The sequence below is a fragment of the Bidens hawaiensis genome, unplaced genomic scaffold (assembly GCF_021521415.1).
Source record: "Bidens hawaiensis isolate Kalapana, Puna unplaced genomic scaffold, B.hawaiensis_p1.1 tig00011830_1, whole genome shotgun sequence".
NCBI lineage: Eukaryota > Viridiplantae > Streptophyta > Magnoliopsida > Asterales > Asteraceae > Bidens > Bidens hawaiensis.
In genome coordinates, this window is record NW_027491942.1 from 197463 (window position 1) to 213270 (window position 15808).

Sequence of the window (15808 nt, forward strand, 5' to 3'; positions counted from 1 at the left end):
ATCGACTGACCCAAGATCCAATCGCTAGAAACAACTATTAAAATATTTGTTTTTGAGATTAAGAGTGTGAGCTTTGAACCTATGAAGTTAAGTTTACACAAAGTGAGTGTAGTTTTAATGTTATTCTCTATGCCATCCGACAAATTCAAGTTTCCGGTGATGGTGATTGGTGGCGTAGAACAAAGATAGTGTAGCCAGAGAGGGTGACCAGAGATGGACGTACACTCGATGATGATCTATGATGTGAAGGAAGTTATCGGATGCTTTCTTCTGTTTTTAACTACGATGATAAAATTAGTCATTTGAAATAAATCACATGAAAATATATTTATTTGTTTCAGGGACGAAAAGGGTGACAAGTGATTTATTGTAAACGATTGTTAAATTTTAACTTCCCACAAAGACCATCCATGTAATTACCCTATAATTTATAATTTTCACATGTCAAATCATTTGAAATTTGTTAGTACCTCTTTTACAACTTGATATAACTTATTTGCAAACCTGTTTAAACTTATTAACCCGTTTGACATGTCTAGATAATGTGCCATATGATCATGTTCAGATTACAACATGGCTTTAATTGCATATGGTTGATTAATAAAAAGTTGGGATGGTTAAAGCCTTATGACCTCACTACTACATAAACGAGCATTATCAACTAGATTTTATCAACGGACGTGGCCCATCCGTAACTACCGACGGAAACCAATAGTCCAATAACAAGGGGAACCATACTGAAGCTTCAGGAAGAGTGAAACTTTAAAAGACCGTCAATAATCCTCGCTGAAAATCCCATCGTTAATGTATTGAAAAATCGCATTACTCGCGTCTTTTATACCGACAGTTTATCGACGAGCCATTAACTGACAAAATCACGGCATACTCAATACAATACTCATAATTTCATTTGGTATTCTCATATTAAAGTCACAAGGATAATGACTAATGAGACCTTAAGAAATACTAGCATATGATGTCCTACTACAAACATATATAATTAAGAATTATTGTTTTGTGACACTTAACTATATATGCCATGGAACCTTCGGCATCTAGAAGCGGTTGAGAATAAATTTATATGTAATGATCTACACAGATTCTCTCTCTCTGACCACATTCTTTATAGATTTTGACAATTAATTCTAATATTATTATCAAGACATTTTGTACGTACCCTAAAAGTTTACAATTTCATATATCAACCATAAGTTTGAATAGATGGGGGTGACAGTGAGGGCTTGTGGTCGTTTCATGATGTGTAGTTACACTGACCCCCACCAATAATTAGTCATGTTACAAGTGGGTCCACAACTTATAAAATATTTCAAAATGAGCATATACTTCATCTGGTTTGCCTTATATGAATTAGTTTGATTTACATAACAGCACAAACATAACTCATTTTCTAAAAGAAGGTATGAAAAAACTTAAAAAGTAAAATGTGATTATTTTTCCTTACCAAGCATAAAATAAAATAGTTTCTTATTTTAACAATAAAGAAAAATTATAAAAAAAATGACACTATACCATATATTGATTGATAGTTGAAATCATTATAATATTATTATCCGATTCTCATCTAAAAAGGATTCTAGAAGGGAGAAAAAAATAACTATAAAAAGTTGCCCCAATAATTTCAGGCTTTTGTCATTGACGTCAAAATGTTAATAATAGTTTATATGTTTAACTTTTTCGAATCAATGTGGGTCACTGTAGGATTGGGTTTTCGGTGGTATAGGTTTTTTTCATATATACATAATACATTTAGAGGTTAACAAGACTAATTAAGTCATATACTTAACTCATATTCAAGTTCAGATTATTTAGACTCATTTAAAAGGTCAGCTGAGCTCGCTTGTTATTTGTTTATATCTATATAGAAATACCCGGCATTCCAGAATTGCCTGGATGATAGAGAGTGTTGCGCCTTAGGAAGAAGACCAGGGTTCATATCCTTTCATTAGGTATATTATTAATGTAATTACTAAACAAGCTTTGATATAGGTCTCACCTTCAGCTTTTAGCAAATCAATCTCAAATAGCTCATCTCCTTACACATATATATTAAAAGAATATAATATTGAATTATACTCATACCAAAACAGATTTAGACGTGCACAAAAAAACCGGTTCCGAAACCTAACTGGTGGAACCGAACCGGAACCGGTTCCAGTTCCAACCCGGTTGGAACAATACCCGGTTTGGGTATTTTTGTACCCGAAAATCGTACCCGGTTCTCCTATTTGTATGTCAGTACCAGTTCCAACCCGGTTCCTACCCGGTTCTTAATTGGAACCGGTTTGGTTCGTACCCGGAATAACCGGTTTCGACGGGTTTTTTTGAAGGGTCAAACAAAAGTCAAACTAACCGTTGGAACCGGTTCCAACGGTAATATAGCCGTTGGAACCGGTTTTTTTAGACACCAATTAGCCGTTGGAACCGGTTCCAACGGTAATATAGCCGTTGGAACCGGTTTTTGGGCCAAACCTATATATAACTTGTTTCCATTACTTGTTTCACCACCAAACTCAAAAACAAACTACAATACTACTCCTTTAGCAAACCCGTTCCTTTACCCGACCATCCAACTAAATATTATTATGGCACCCATCAAAAAAACTAACAACAAGGCTAAGAAGAGTGTTTTTGTTGCCCCCGTTCCTGTTACGGAGGACCCAAGGGTTGTTACGGTAGTCAACCATAACCGCAACCAAGACATATGGAAGAATTGGGATTTGATTGTGGATGACGAAGGTTATCAAAAGGCTCGTTGCAAACTATGTGGTTCAATATTAAAGCACGATTCCAACTCTACTTTGAGAAAGCACATCGAGAAGCCATATTGCAAGGCGTTGAAAGGGATTGGCGCGACCGATCAAATTGACTTGGGTAAAGATGGTACACTATTTCGTTACAACACGACTCAAGTTCAAGATAGAATGGCAAAGTTCGTTATTCAACGAGGTTTGCCGTTTAACCACTTTGATGACCCGGAGTTGACGTCGTTGATTCGCGAAACTCTACAACCGAGATACACACATGTAAGTCGTACTACCTTAAGACGTCATTGTATCAGGTTGTGGGAGTGTGCTAAAAAAGAGTTAATCGAGTCTTTTCATTCTTTAGAAGCCATGGTTAGTTTAACTACCGATGTTTGGTCGGCACCACACGGGTTGCCCGAATCATACATACGTGTCACCGCTCATTGGGTTGATCCGCTCATTGGGTTGATCCGTTGGAACCGGTTCCTAACGGCTATAATGTTTAAATTTCAAAAAAAACCGGTGGAACCGGTTTTTACGTAAAAACCGGTTCCGGTTCCACCCTACCCGGTTCCTAAAAGTTTGCATTTCTGGGCATCGGTTCGGGTCGGGAACCGAACCGGTTCCTGACTGGAACCGGTGTCATTTTGTACCCGGGGTGAAAAAAACCGGTTCCGAACCGGTTCGGGTTTTCAAGGTGAACCCGAATTGTGCACGTCTAAACAGATTTGTATTGGAATTCCTGTCCTAACCTTTTTAATTGGTGACAATCAAATCATTTTAATAAAATATGGGGTTTTGAAGTATAATACCTCAAAAATCTCATCTCATAAAGATGTGAGGACAAACCATTATTTAGTATAACAATAAAATAAAAAATCCAAAAGCAAGATTTGAAAACCAATTTCGAGTCTACTAATAAGCCAAAGATAACCAAAATTAAAGCTTTAAAAAAGAAAAGATTGTATTTTTATATTTATTTTCATCAGATGGTGGCACAAATGGGCCTGGCTTACGGTCCGACTAAACCGTCTGTAGCAAAAGAAAACTGTCAATCTACAATGAGTCCAAACAGAAAACTGCACAAAGGATTACAACTAGTCAATTAATAACTGTTAGCTCACAAAAGTTTGACCCTTTCAAACCTGATTTCTAGAAACCATTAAAACTACAGAATCTGATAATAATAATAATAATAAAAACTAAAGCTAAATAATTATGACCGTTATTTGGCACTTTCTAAAGGGAAAGACCAAAGCATAAACTCAAATATAAACCACAAAAATGTCTTACCATTAATAACTTAACAAAGATTTTGTAGAAATTACTGTTTTGCCATTTCATCAGTATGATCTTCTGGTTTCTTAACATCTTGAATCCAGATTTTAACTGTTTTGTCATTTTCAAGGGCCCCTGAAGCAATCATATTCTTGGTTGGGTGACATGCAACGGTTATAACCGCATCAGTGTGACCTTCAAGTTTCTGAACTATTTTTCTTGTTTGCAGTTCCCACAAATATACACAATTGTCCTCTGAACCGCTTACGATGTATTTGCCATTGGTGATTGAAAATGCTGATGAAATGCAGTATTTTGAGTTGCTGTGGCCTGTGTAAGTCTTCAAAAACTTGCCGGTTGAAAAGTTCCATAATCTCTGAATCAAGAATGTGACAAATACAAGAACATTAGTGAAAATTAGACAGCTGTTTTATTAAGATGGTGAAACACTTTTGCAATTCAAAAACAGTGAGTTATAATGTCTTCAACTCTAGCCCAATGTCTCCTTATTCTAACCAAAAAAGATTAACATATACATAAGTGTACTAAGGGGTCAGCAAACAAAGTCAATGAAAAACAGAGAACTGAGAAAGTGTATAACATTGTGGCAATTGCATATGTTTTATAACTAACAGCGATGAGCCTATACTACTTTGCTATATCAAACGATCACTACCTACCTCATTAAAACAATCTTTTAACAAGATCAAGAAACATAACAAACAAGAAATATAACTGCTATTCTACCACTAATCCGTCTCTCACAAAGGCACATGTCTGCCTCAATTCATCCCAACATCCATACTCCCAACAAAAACCCAAACCTTAAAATTTACTGATGTTGCTCACCAGTTTCATCACTAGCAGTCTAATACTATAATTACATATATGTTCCACGGATATGGGTACAGGGACGCAGCTGTTTTGTAAATGAATACCAAGATTCAAACATATCAAATAATTGAGAATTCCGGGTCCAGGGATGTTTTCTTATGTGTATATTTGTAAACGCATATACGGCATATGCAAATCCAAAACCAAACTAATATATTAAGAGAAATTAAAATATGGTTTATATTAGGCATGGTTGTAAAATGCCAACTAGGCGCCGATTAATCGCTAGTCGATACCCCACTGATTAATCGCTATTTGGTCAAATTCGGTCAACATTGAAAATTTTACATATAGCATTCAGTACATATATGTATATCTGAAAAAATTACACATAAATTCCAATCCGATTAAGGACTATTAATCCCGATTAATTGCTAGTCCCTACCCTACCGCCTGACTGTGCCTAGCGAGTTCTACAACACTGACATTAGGTATGTTAGATAAATGCGCACTAAAACCTAAGTCTAGCGTGACTTCGCTTCTACTTATTGTGTGTACATATTAGTCAAAACTATCTCAAAAATATTACTTTTCATTGCAAATTGAGGCATTCATTCCTATTTGACCAAGAAAACCATAACTACCCTTTTGCATATCCTAATTGATGTCAACAATTTGGGGCAATGACTAATGACCAATGACCATACCAATAAACTACCGTAAGCATATCGAACAATTAAGCAATTAGATTGTATTCACATAGCAATGCAGAATGCAGTTAATAAGAAACCACTCACCAGTGTGCTATCCAGAGTCCCAACAAGAATAAACTTCCCATTCGGCGAGAACTTAACAAAACTAACAGGCGGGTTCTCATCGTCAATCAAAGTCTTCATACAATGCCCAGTAGAAGCATCCCAAATCCTGCACAACCCATCATAACTACTCGACACAATCAACGTCCCGTCCCGGTTAAAATTAACAGCCGTAACGGGGTCCGAATGAGCCGGAAGCACTTTCAAACACTTTCCACTTTTCACATCCCAAACCCTAACCGTCTCATCAAACGACCCAGACACAATCATATTCGATTGCGGGTTATAATTAACACAGAACACGTAGTTCGTGTGTCCAGTTAGGGTTTTGACTAGTGTGCCGTTGGAGACGTCCCAGATGCGTACGGTTTTGTCGTCGGAGGCGGTGGCGATGTAACGGGCGTCGGAGGAGAATGCGACGTCGGAGATGCCTTGGTCGTGGCCGACGAATTCGTGGAGGAAGGAGCCGGTGGATGTGGACCACGTGCGGGCGGTTTTGTCGGCGGAGGCGGTGGCGATGAGGGTTCCGTCGTCGGAGAATTTGACGCTGGAGATGGCGCGTTTGTGGCCGGTTAGGGTGTGACGGAGTTTGTACGGTTGGGGCATGGTGGTGGTGGAGTCGATGTCTTCCGATGAAGCCATCGTTGAGTGCGGTGGTGATTGACGGCGAGGTTAAGGCGGAAATAAGAAGTAGACAATAGAAAAAAGTGTTGTGTTTTGGATACGAGGTATAGGATGATAATAATAATCAGATAATGTGTGTGTTTTAACTTAAGTTTTACCTTTTTAAGTGTTAATTAGTCGGCAAAATTGAATTTAGTTATTTTGATTGAGTAGTCAAAACTCCATTAATCATCGTTGGTTAGTCGGTTTGAGTTATCTCTTTAATTAATCATAATTCAGCATAATTCGAGCACAGGTTTTTCCTGAAACTGAAAATAACTTAAAAGCGCTTAAGGGTTCCAGACGGCTGGGCCAGCTGGCAGTGATATCTTGTCGTCGGTCACCCCGTACGGAGTATCTAAACAATTCTCTGTTTGTTGGTCGTTTAAAGAAAACACTCATGATGACGGGAAACTTACCGCGTCATTGGGTTAAGTTGCATCTTTAATTCTTCTCGTCATAGCTTGGAATTACCTCATTAATTGGTTAAGCTACTGTTACTCGATGACCTTTGGTTGATTGAGCTACCTTATTATTACGAAGGCATGACTAGACAAATACCTAAAGCTTATTAGTTGATTGAGGTACTCTCACTCCATGACCTTAGTATTCTAAGTTACGATGCTAAATGTGTTGTTGATGTTACTTGTGTTAGTTAGCTTTAATCCAAATGACTATAATGAAATGGCAGCTAAACAGGTAACAAGTGAGTTCTATGTTCGCTTTTTATGTGTACCAACTCTTTACGTGAAATAATTATATTTTAGTTAGACATTACCTTACTGTAGACGTGCACAAAAAAACCGGTTCCGGAACCTAACCGGTGGAACCGAACCGGAACCGGTTCCAGTTCCAACCCGGTTGGAACAATACCCGGTTTGGGTATTTTTGTACCCGAAAATCGTACCCGGTTCTCCTATTTGTATGTCAGTACCAGTTCCAACCCGGTTCCTACCCGGTTCTTAATTGGAACCGGTTCGGTTCGTACCCGGAAAAACCGGTTCCGACGGGTTTTTTTTGAAGGGTCAAACAAAAGTCAAACTAGCCGTTGGAACCGGTTCCAACGGTAATATAGCCATTGGAACCGGTTTTTTAGACACCAATTAGCCGTTGGAACCGGTTCATGAGACACAAATCGTAATGAACCCAAACATCGGGGCATCTTGTTGTTTCGATCACCATAACAACGTCATCATTGGTTGCCATTTGTTGTCGGTTTAAGGTTAATTGTGGTTTTGAGTGTGTTTTATAGTTTTGGAAGTGGTTTAACAAGTAAACAAACAAACCTTGCTATTCATAGTAAGAAAATAACCTATTTATAGTTAAAAAACCGGTTCCAACGGTCAAAAACGGCTATATAGCCGTTGGAACCGGTTCCTAACGGCTCTAATTTTTAAATTTCAAAAAAAACCGGTGGAACCGGTTTTTACGTAAAAACCGGTTCCGGTTCATACCCTACCCGGTTCTTAAAAGTTCGCATATCTGGGCATCGGTTCGGGTCGGGAACCGAACCGGTTCTTGATTGGAACCGGTGCCATTTTACAACCCGGTGTAAAAAACCGGTTTGGAACCGGTTCGGGTTTTCCATTTGAACCCGATTTGTGCACCTCTACCTTACTGCATGTATGTATCGGAAAAAGATAAAGATAGTTGAGTCATACATACAATATAAAATATAAAAAAACAATTATCTAGAGGATATTGTTTCTAGAGCATTGGCATACGTATTGAATTAAGACACTCGGAGCAAGCTCTTTGAACCATGTGTTGTGACAAGAGCCATTGAGATTAAAAAAAAAAACAGATCTGAAGCATCTTAAGTAAAAAACTTACACCCAAGTAGTCTTGATCACGAGTCGAGTCGAGTCGAGTCGAGCCAAACCAGCGAAGGTTTGCTCGTTTACAACCGAATCGAACGACTGAAATTCGAACCGAGTCAAAATCGAATGGAGCATTTTTCGATCGAACATCGAGCGACTTTGAGCATTTTTTATTTCTTTTTCACTTTAAAATTTTTATCAAGAAATTAGTTTGAAGACTGTACATAATATATTTTGTTGACAAATTAGTAGTTTTAGACAAATGTATAATAGGTTGTAAATTTTTAGAAGAAAGAAGTTTGAATGAGATATAATGAACATGTAAATAAACTTTTAATATTCTGAAAACTTGAATCAAACTAAAAACTATAAAATTGATGGAATGAGAAAAACTTCAAAGGGTTTAAAAAATTGTACTTATATTTTATGTTTGTTGTCTATATATTTATATATTTGTTTATATATAATTATATATAAACTAAATTAAAAATATTTGAGCCGAACCGAACCGAACTGAACAAACCTTTGCTTGTTGCTTGGCTCATTTACAAAGCGAACCGAGTAGAGCAGCTCGTTTACAATCAAGCAAAACGACGAAACAGCATTTTCCGAGCAGTTTCCGAGCGAGCGGCGAGCGAGTTCAAGCGACGAGCAGTTTGGACGGGCCTACACCCAAGTCACAAGCATTTACACCCAATAGTTGCGCTTTGACCCAATCCAGTTCAGCCCCCTTATTTTAAACCCAATAGTTGGCCTTTGACCGATTCATTTCAACCCGTGGTTGTATTCTCAACACCCTCCTTTATACTTAAGATTAATAATCCAAATTGGTTTATGGGTCAAATGTGTTTTGAGTTTGTGTAGTCTTTTATTTGTTTTATTTTTGGATTGGATAATGAATAATGGGTCAAGATAATTATGGCCCAAATCCAATGGCTTTCAACAACAATGTATATAAAGCTAAAAACAAGATGAAGTAAAAGGCTTCTTTGATTGGATATATAAATATAAAGATTAAAACAAAGTTCAAAATGACAATAATTCCAAAAGTAACCAAAAACATACAACTAGACTAATATACATGTTGTATGTTAGACTAGGAAGGCTTGATTTATATCAATCACCATACACTTCTGTCTTCAACACCATGTGATTAAAAGTTGGGACCGGCAGCGAGAATTTCCTGAGTCAGCTTATCATCCTTCCCAATCTTATGGTTCACAAACACTTCAAAGTTGTCCTTGAACAGCCCACCCAACTTCAACAGTGTCTCCTTATAAGCCTTCTTGTTTGACCACTGCATTTTTCAGTTTAACTGAACATTAATAACCATAAAAACATTTATTTATTTTTTTTTGAATAAGAAACAACCACCCAACATACAGTATTCACTGGATCAAGAATCTCTGAAGGCACACCCTCAACCTCAGTTGGAATCTCCAGCCCGAACACCTCGGTTTTCTTGTAATTTGCATTCAAAAGTTTACCAGAATGAATCGCGTCTATGATTTTCCGAGTGTATGCCAGCTTCATACGACTCCCAGCCCCATAGCTACAAGAAAAAATAAACTCAATATACTTTTACATTTATTATGTACGAAAAATTGAAACATAATCTTTTAATGTAATTATGTTATTATACCTGCCACCTGACCAGCCAGTGTTTACAAGCCATCCAGTAGCACCATGTTTCTCCATTTTGGTGGCAAGCATTTCTGCATATTTTGTGGGATGTAACATTATAAATGCTGCACCGAAACAAGCTGAAAATGTTGCACGTGGCTCCTTTACACCCTCCTCGGTTCCAGCCACCTTCACAAATAGCATATACTCAATATTAATTTATTTATACGTTCTACACGACGTAAATGTTGTACCAAAGAAACTGAAAGTGTTTGTACCAGTGCAGTGTAGCCACTGATGAAGTGATACATGGTCTGAGCAAGGCTTAGCTTGCTCACTGGTGGAAGCACACCAAATGCATCACACGCCAAAAGTATAACATTCTTCGGGTGTGGGCCCACACACGGGATCTTAGCATTCGGGATGTACTCAATGGGGTATGCTGCACGAGTATTCTCTGTGACAGATTTGTCAAGATAATCCACTTCCCTAGTATGCTCATCAAATACAACATTTTCTAGCACTGAAAGTAAGTATAAAACATTAGAAAATATAAAGTATAAACATGTTAAAAGGTTTTATAAAAAAAGAAATACCGGTCCCAAACTTAATAGCGTTCCAGATATCAGGTTCTTTCTCCTTTGAAAGATCAATACACTTTGCATAACAACCGCCCTCGATATTAGACACACCCTTGTCACTCCAGCAATGCTCGTCATCTCCAATCAAATATCGGTTGTGATCAGTAGACAATGTTGTTTTCCCGGTACCTAAAAATTAAAAAAATATATAAACTGATTAAACATTAAAAGAATATCAAAAAAAGGATTGACAAGGCAACATCTAGATATGGGCTTGAGGCAGAGATATGGGACGGGGCCCACGTAGGGAATGGTGATCCTCGCCATCATTGATGATGATGATGGTGAGGTGGCGGGCTTACCTGAGAGACCGAAGAAGAGGGCAACATCTCCATCTTTGCCCATATTGCAGCCAGAATGAAGGGACAAGATTTGCCGTTTGGGCATAAGATAATGCATGACACCGAAGAGACCTTTCTTCATTTCCCCGGCATATTGCGTGCCAAGGATGACCATTTCTCGTCTACCAAGATTTAAATCTATGCTAGTGGATGATGTCATATAGTGTGTGTATCGGTTACACGGAAACTGGCCCGCGTTGTAGATTGTGAAGTCTGGAGTACCAAAGTTCTCCAGTTCTTCGGGGCTGGGTCGGATGCACCTGCAACCTACCCAGTTATCCACTAGTACACACACATATTTTTTTTACCTTTCGCTTTTAACTTGTAAAAACTATTATTATTTAAAAAATACAAAACTTATCTGGAGGGGTCTTTAACTTTTGAGTATGCTACTAACTCATTTACTTACATGTTGTGCATGAACAAAGAGTGGTAAGCTCGGGCCGACACGATTCGAACTTTGATTCGGTTCTCTGGGTCCCAGTTCAAGAACTGATCATTCACAAACACCTGATAAAAGTTCATTTAGGCATACATTTGTTAAGTGACAGATTTTATTTTTCACATTAACAAATACACATCAGCAAATCATGTAGCTCCATCCCTACCTTCATGTACCGACAAAAATTGCCTCTTTCAAGGCCAAGGGATGATGATATCATGATTCATGATGTAATAATATCAGTATGGCATTTAGAGGAAAAATACAAGATTCTTCTCATCTATATCTATATCTATCACATCTTATCTATCTCATCATACATGCATAAAAGTGGTCACCACTGTTTTCTTTTGGCTGATACTATACAATTATACATACCCCCCCCCCCCCCCCCCTCCCCAAAGCAAAACACACCAATGTCAGATCTATCATATAAAGAAATATCATACGGGCTTCCCACATATTATACAAGCCCGTATAACATTTTTTTAACTACACATGTTGTATGATATGTGGAAACAGTTATACGGGTCGTATGATATGTCAGTGACGCGTGTATAATATGTCAGTGGTGTTCATATAGGCATATAGCCTGTCCCTTCTTTTTCTTCAATTTTTTTTCAAGTTAATCCCTTTGTTACATATCAACAAAATTATCTAGACACCTGAGGTCTTTTTCTTCAATTTTTTTTCAAGTCAATCCCTTTGTTACATATCAACAAAGCCATCTAGACATTTATGATAAAATTACTCACTTTGAAACAAAAATTGCAATTAAATTAAATGAGTACACAAATGATGCCACACGTTTAACCACAAATTCATGTCAACCTCCAAAGTATTTAAAACAATAGACAAGATACCTAACCAGCTAAAAATAACTCAAAATTCAAACCAAGTTTTAGTCTTCAAATCAAGAAAATGACGAAAAAATATATACCTTTTCCAAAGAATTCAAGTAATCAACGGCTCTTTCTCTATTCACCAAGAAAGTTTGTTCATCCATCTCGATATTCGGTGATCCCCTGCACCGATATCAATTTACTCAGTTCCGTCAGTTTATGATCATAAGCTATATATACCGGGCTAACGCCTTTGTCCCTTTCATCCTCACAAGGCGCCAAACCCCTAAGGCGTCTAGGGCGTGAGGGGAGTCAAGGGGCTTGGGTGTGGACCGGTCTATGTTCTAACCTATCTCCACCCAAGTACCCAACTCACAACTTTTATTAAAAAAAAAACATATTAAAAAATAATTGTATTTTTTAGTTTAAACATTACGCAATTTTTTAGTAGAAACTAAAAAGTCAGTGAGAGTCCACGTAATACGTGACAGTGCCAGAAACTTTTGCACTTTTTAGCTAAACCAGTACATGTCATCTAGCAACAAGCGATAAAAATAGCATGTGCGGAGTAACTGTCGATAGTGCATTTGTGCCGTCTAAATTTATAGATGTGAGAGCCAAAATTAGAAAGTTTTGGGTAGAAAGAAACACATACTTGCCCCACCAAAGCTCATCTCCGGTGACGTCATCCTTAACCACACGCTTATCCTTAGGTGATCGTCCAGTTTTGGCACCAGATAAGGTTGCCAATGCACCGCTAGACGTTATGAACGATCCTTTTTCATACTTGATCGCCTGCTCATATAACTCTGCACAAGATAATATATTTTGTTAACACAAAAACAGTTAAAATTAAGTCATTGGTTTTAAGAAGGTAAATTGTTTTTACCGGCAGGAGAGAGACTATAGAGGACATGGGTGAATTTGAGAGAGCTGTCACTAGCAGAGAATGTTGGAGCGTAATGGTGGTCAGGGGCGTGTGCCACTCTCGGGGTCTCGGGTCGTCTGGCTGGGTCTCCTCGAACCACTTTCGGCCCGGTTTCTCTTGTCAGCGACGCCAATGATGCACTGTAAATTTCAAATTATTTTTAGGAAAATTTTATAAATTAGTATTTTGACTGGTCAAATTTACCAACAAATTAGGTGGATTACACAGAATGATAGAGACGTGTATTCTTTAATTGAAAAATAATAAATAAATGTGTACTTTTATCTTTTTACAAAAATAAACTTGTAGTTTTAAAAAGTATTTTTTTTAAATGCCAACAAACATAGAATGCCTGAATATTTTGTATGAGGTGACTCAATGATAAAATATCATCGTCAGCTGGCCTAAATCAGTTGTACGGAGTCCTTAAGCATCTCCAAGTTATTTCCAGTTACGGGAAAATCACCCGCCTAAAGGTCCACTGGTGGTAAAACCCGGAAGCCCTCATGACTGAACTGGAAATCACAAAGATCCCTAGGCACCTCCAAGTTATCTCTAGTTCCGGGAAAAACTCACACGCCTGAAGGCCCACTGGTGATAAAACCTGAACGACCTTAGGATCGAACTGGAAATTATAAAGATCTCAGTCTTCCTTCACTAAGTCACATATGTCCCCTCAAAGTGTTATAGATGAGGATTGAACTTGGGTCTTTATTAAAAAACACATGTTTCTTACCATTACATCAAGGACAACTTTTTATAAAGTATTACAATTAAGTTCATTTGTGTTAAAAAAAATTCAATGATTTCTAACTATGACGGGTTAAATATTTATTTAAATGATTTTTCTTTTTTGTTTGAAAGTTAATCCAGTTTTCTGTTATTTTTTAAATATTCTAACATATATGTAAATTTATATATAAGCCAAAATATATGTATTTAATTACTTTATCATATATTACTGCGTATAGTTATATTATTTATCATGTAATCATGTATTTTATAAATAAAAATGAATATATTTAAATTGCTGTAAACTTGTTTACGATTGTAGGCACGGGATATGAATGTGGCCTCGTCAAATGAGTTCAATTTTAGACTTGAGCTAGTCTAAATTTGGCTCTGTTCGAGTTTTTAGCAAATTGATCTCGATCAGGTATGAGTAGCTATACGCATGTACATCCGTGCGTGATCTTAAATATTTTAAATTGAATATCATCATATTTTAAATTGAAATAATTGAATATCATAATATTTATCTTCAATTTTATACCATATAATTAAGGTACGTGGCATCAGATTCTTGCCTTTAATGTTTTACTTTTACCATCCAATTTCTAGCGGACAATAGCTGGACCCCACCATATCTCAATTCGTTACGTTTAACAATTTACATATTATTTACTCCACTACCAAAAAAAAAAACAATTTGTAACTTACAATGAAGTTACGTGATAACATACCTGATGGACTGGAGCTGGTGCTTATGGCGTTCTTCCTCGGACATATTAGCAAACGCACCTTGAACACCGTCAAGCGGCGTTGTCGGTGCCGACTTCTTCTTTTGAAGAGAATGAAGTTCATCGATCGTCTGCGCCTTAACGGGCGCAGAACTGTCATCGTGACATATCCCGTTCTGCCTCTTCTGCGTCTGTATCTTCGGCAGCCCGTTTTTGCCCGAAGTTACTCCGCTAGCTTTTGCGCCAACATTTCCGTTCCCGTTGGATGCCATCTTGATCTCTTCTGTATTCATTCACATTAATTCACAAACGTAATTTTTAAACGACTTAGTATATTATAAAAAAATACCAGCAGTGCAACTTGTTGCTCGTTTTTAATTATTATTGCATAAATGAAATATAGAAAGAGTCTGATTACTCACCGTAAAAAACGAACAATTACAATAGAATGAAGGAGAAAACCACGAATGATTCGATCATCAAACAGTAATAATAAGGTATGTTAAGGTGGTGAGAATAGAAGGTAGATTTTAGTCCTATTTAAAGGGGTGGAGTGGGACCTACACGCTTGCTAACTAGAGTGTTAACCATATTGGGTTGTTCGTAACCATGGTTAGATTCTATCACAAAATTTCACGGTGACTAATTGTTGCATCATTTTTATCCAAAGTGCCAGTGGGATGCGTGTATCATACATTAATGCACTTTGCATGGTAATAAAGTGGAATTGAATTGAATTGAATTGAATTGAATTGAATTCAATTTTGGGTTCTTTCCGAAACGTGAGAACTTATTCTGAGTGATTTCTTTTTTAAAACAGTCATCTTTATAATTACTGCAAGAAAAGCTAAATCAAAAACTACTTATGATAATTCTTTATTAATCGCAAATTCAAAACTTTATCCGGACCTTGTTTTATAGATCTAACACTAATTTAGTGATCAACTATGATAGTATCCGTGTTACACACGGGTTGAAATTTGATAAGTAAGAAAATGTATATAAACAACCATAATATATCATAAAATTTACAACCACAACATATATCATATATCTCTATATTGGAGGTATAGAGAATAATATTGTCTACATAAAAAGTTACTAATTACACAAAATTAAGTTTATAACACAAGTCATGGAAATATTAGATATTAACAGTTTTATACCAACATGATCTTCAAAATTTTCGTCCAACAAAATCATCCGGACTTAAAGCCTGAAAAAAACAAACAAACCATGGAACTCAATTAAGTATTAAACAAAAATGTTAACATATATCATAATGATCTATGTGAACATAAATATCTAAATACTTTTGTTGAACTAAACACAAAATATGAAAATGTAACATAATTT

The 15808-nt window shown here is 36.8% G+C and overlaps 2 protein-coding genes across 2 annotated transcripts; both read right to left on the reverse strand.

The window, feature by feature from the left end:
- Positions 1-3523: 3523 nt before the first annotated feature.
- LOC143539252 (uncharacterized) lies at positions 3524-6386 on the reverse strand. Its single transcript, XM_077032614.1, has 2 exons — positions 5675-6386; positions 3524-4419 (listed from the first exon to the last, which is right to left on the reverse strand). The coding sequence occupies exons 1-2, from the start codon at positions 6332-6334 to the stop codon at positions 4090-4092; spliced, it is 990 nt and encodes a 329-aa protein (XP_076888729.1). The 5' UTR covers positions 6335-6386; the 3' UTR covers positions 3524-4089.
- A 2753-nt stretch (positions 6387-9139) lies between these two features.
- Positions 9140-14982, reverse strand: LOC143539253 (phosphoenolpyruvate carboxykinase (ATP) 1-like). Its single transcript, XM_077032615.1, has 12 exons — positions 14875-14982; positions 14456-14735; positions 12954-13132; positions 12720-12873; positions 12163-12247; positions 11190-11290; positions 10742-11040; positions 10395-10568; positions 10077-10321; positions 9818-9987; positions 9559-9727; positions 9140-9472 (listed from the first exon to the last, which is right to left on the reverse strand). The coding sequence occupies exons 2-12, from the start codon at positions 14722-14724 to the stop codon at positions 9329-9331; spliced, it is 1989 nt and encodes a 662-aa protein (XP_076888730.1). The 5' UTR covers positions 14725-14735; positions 14875-14982; the 3' UTR covers positions 9140-9328.
- Between the last annotated feature and the right edge of the window lie 826 nt (positions 14983-15808).

Coding starts and splice junctions, on each gene's coding strand:
- LOC143539252 (XM_077032614.1), bottom strand. CDS start 6,334: ATGGCTTCATCGGAAGACATCGACTCCACCACCACCATGCCCCAACCG. Junction 4,420..5,674: donor GGACTCTGGATAGCACACTG/GTGAGTGGTTTC, acceptor TTCTTGATTCAG/AGATTATGGAACTTTTCAAC.
- LOC143539253 (XM_077032615.1), bottom strand. CDS start 14,724: ATGGCATCCAACGGGAACGGAAATGTTGGCGCAAAAGCTAGCGGAGTA. Junction 12,874..12,953: donor CTATAGTCTCTCTCCTGCCG/GTAAAAACAATT, acceptor TATCTTGTGCAG/AGTTATATGAGCAGGCGATC. Junction 9,728..9,817: donor ACTGGCTGGTCAGGTGGCAG/GTATAATAACAT, acceptor TTTTTCTTGTAG/CTATGGGGCTGGGAGTCGTA.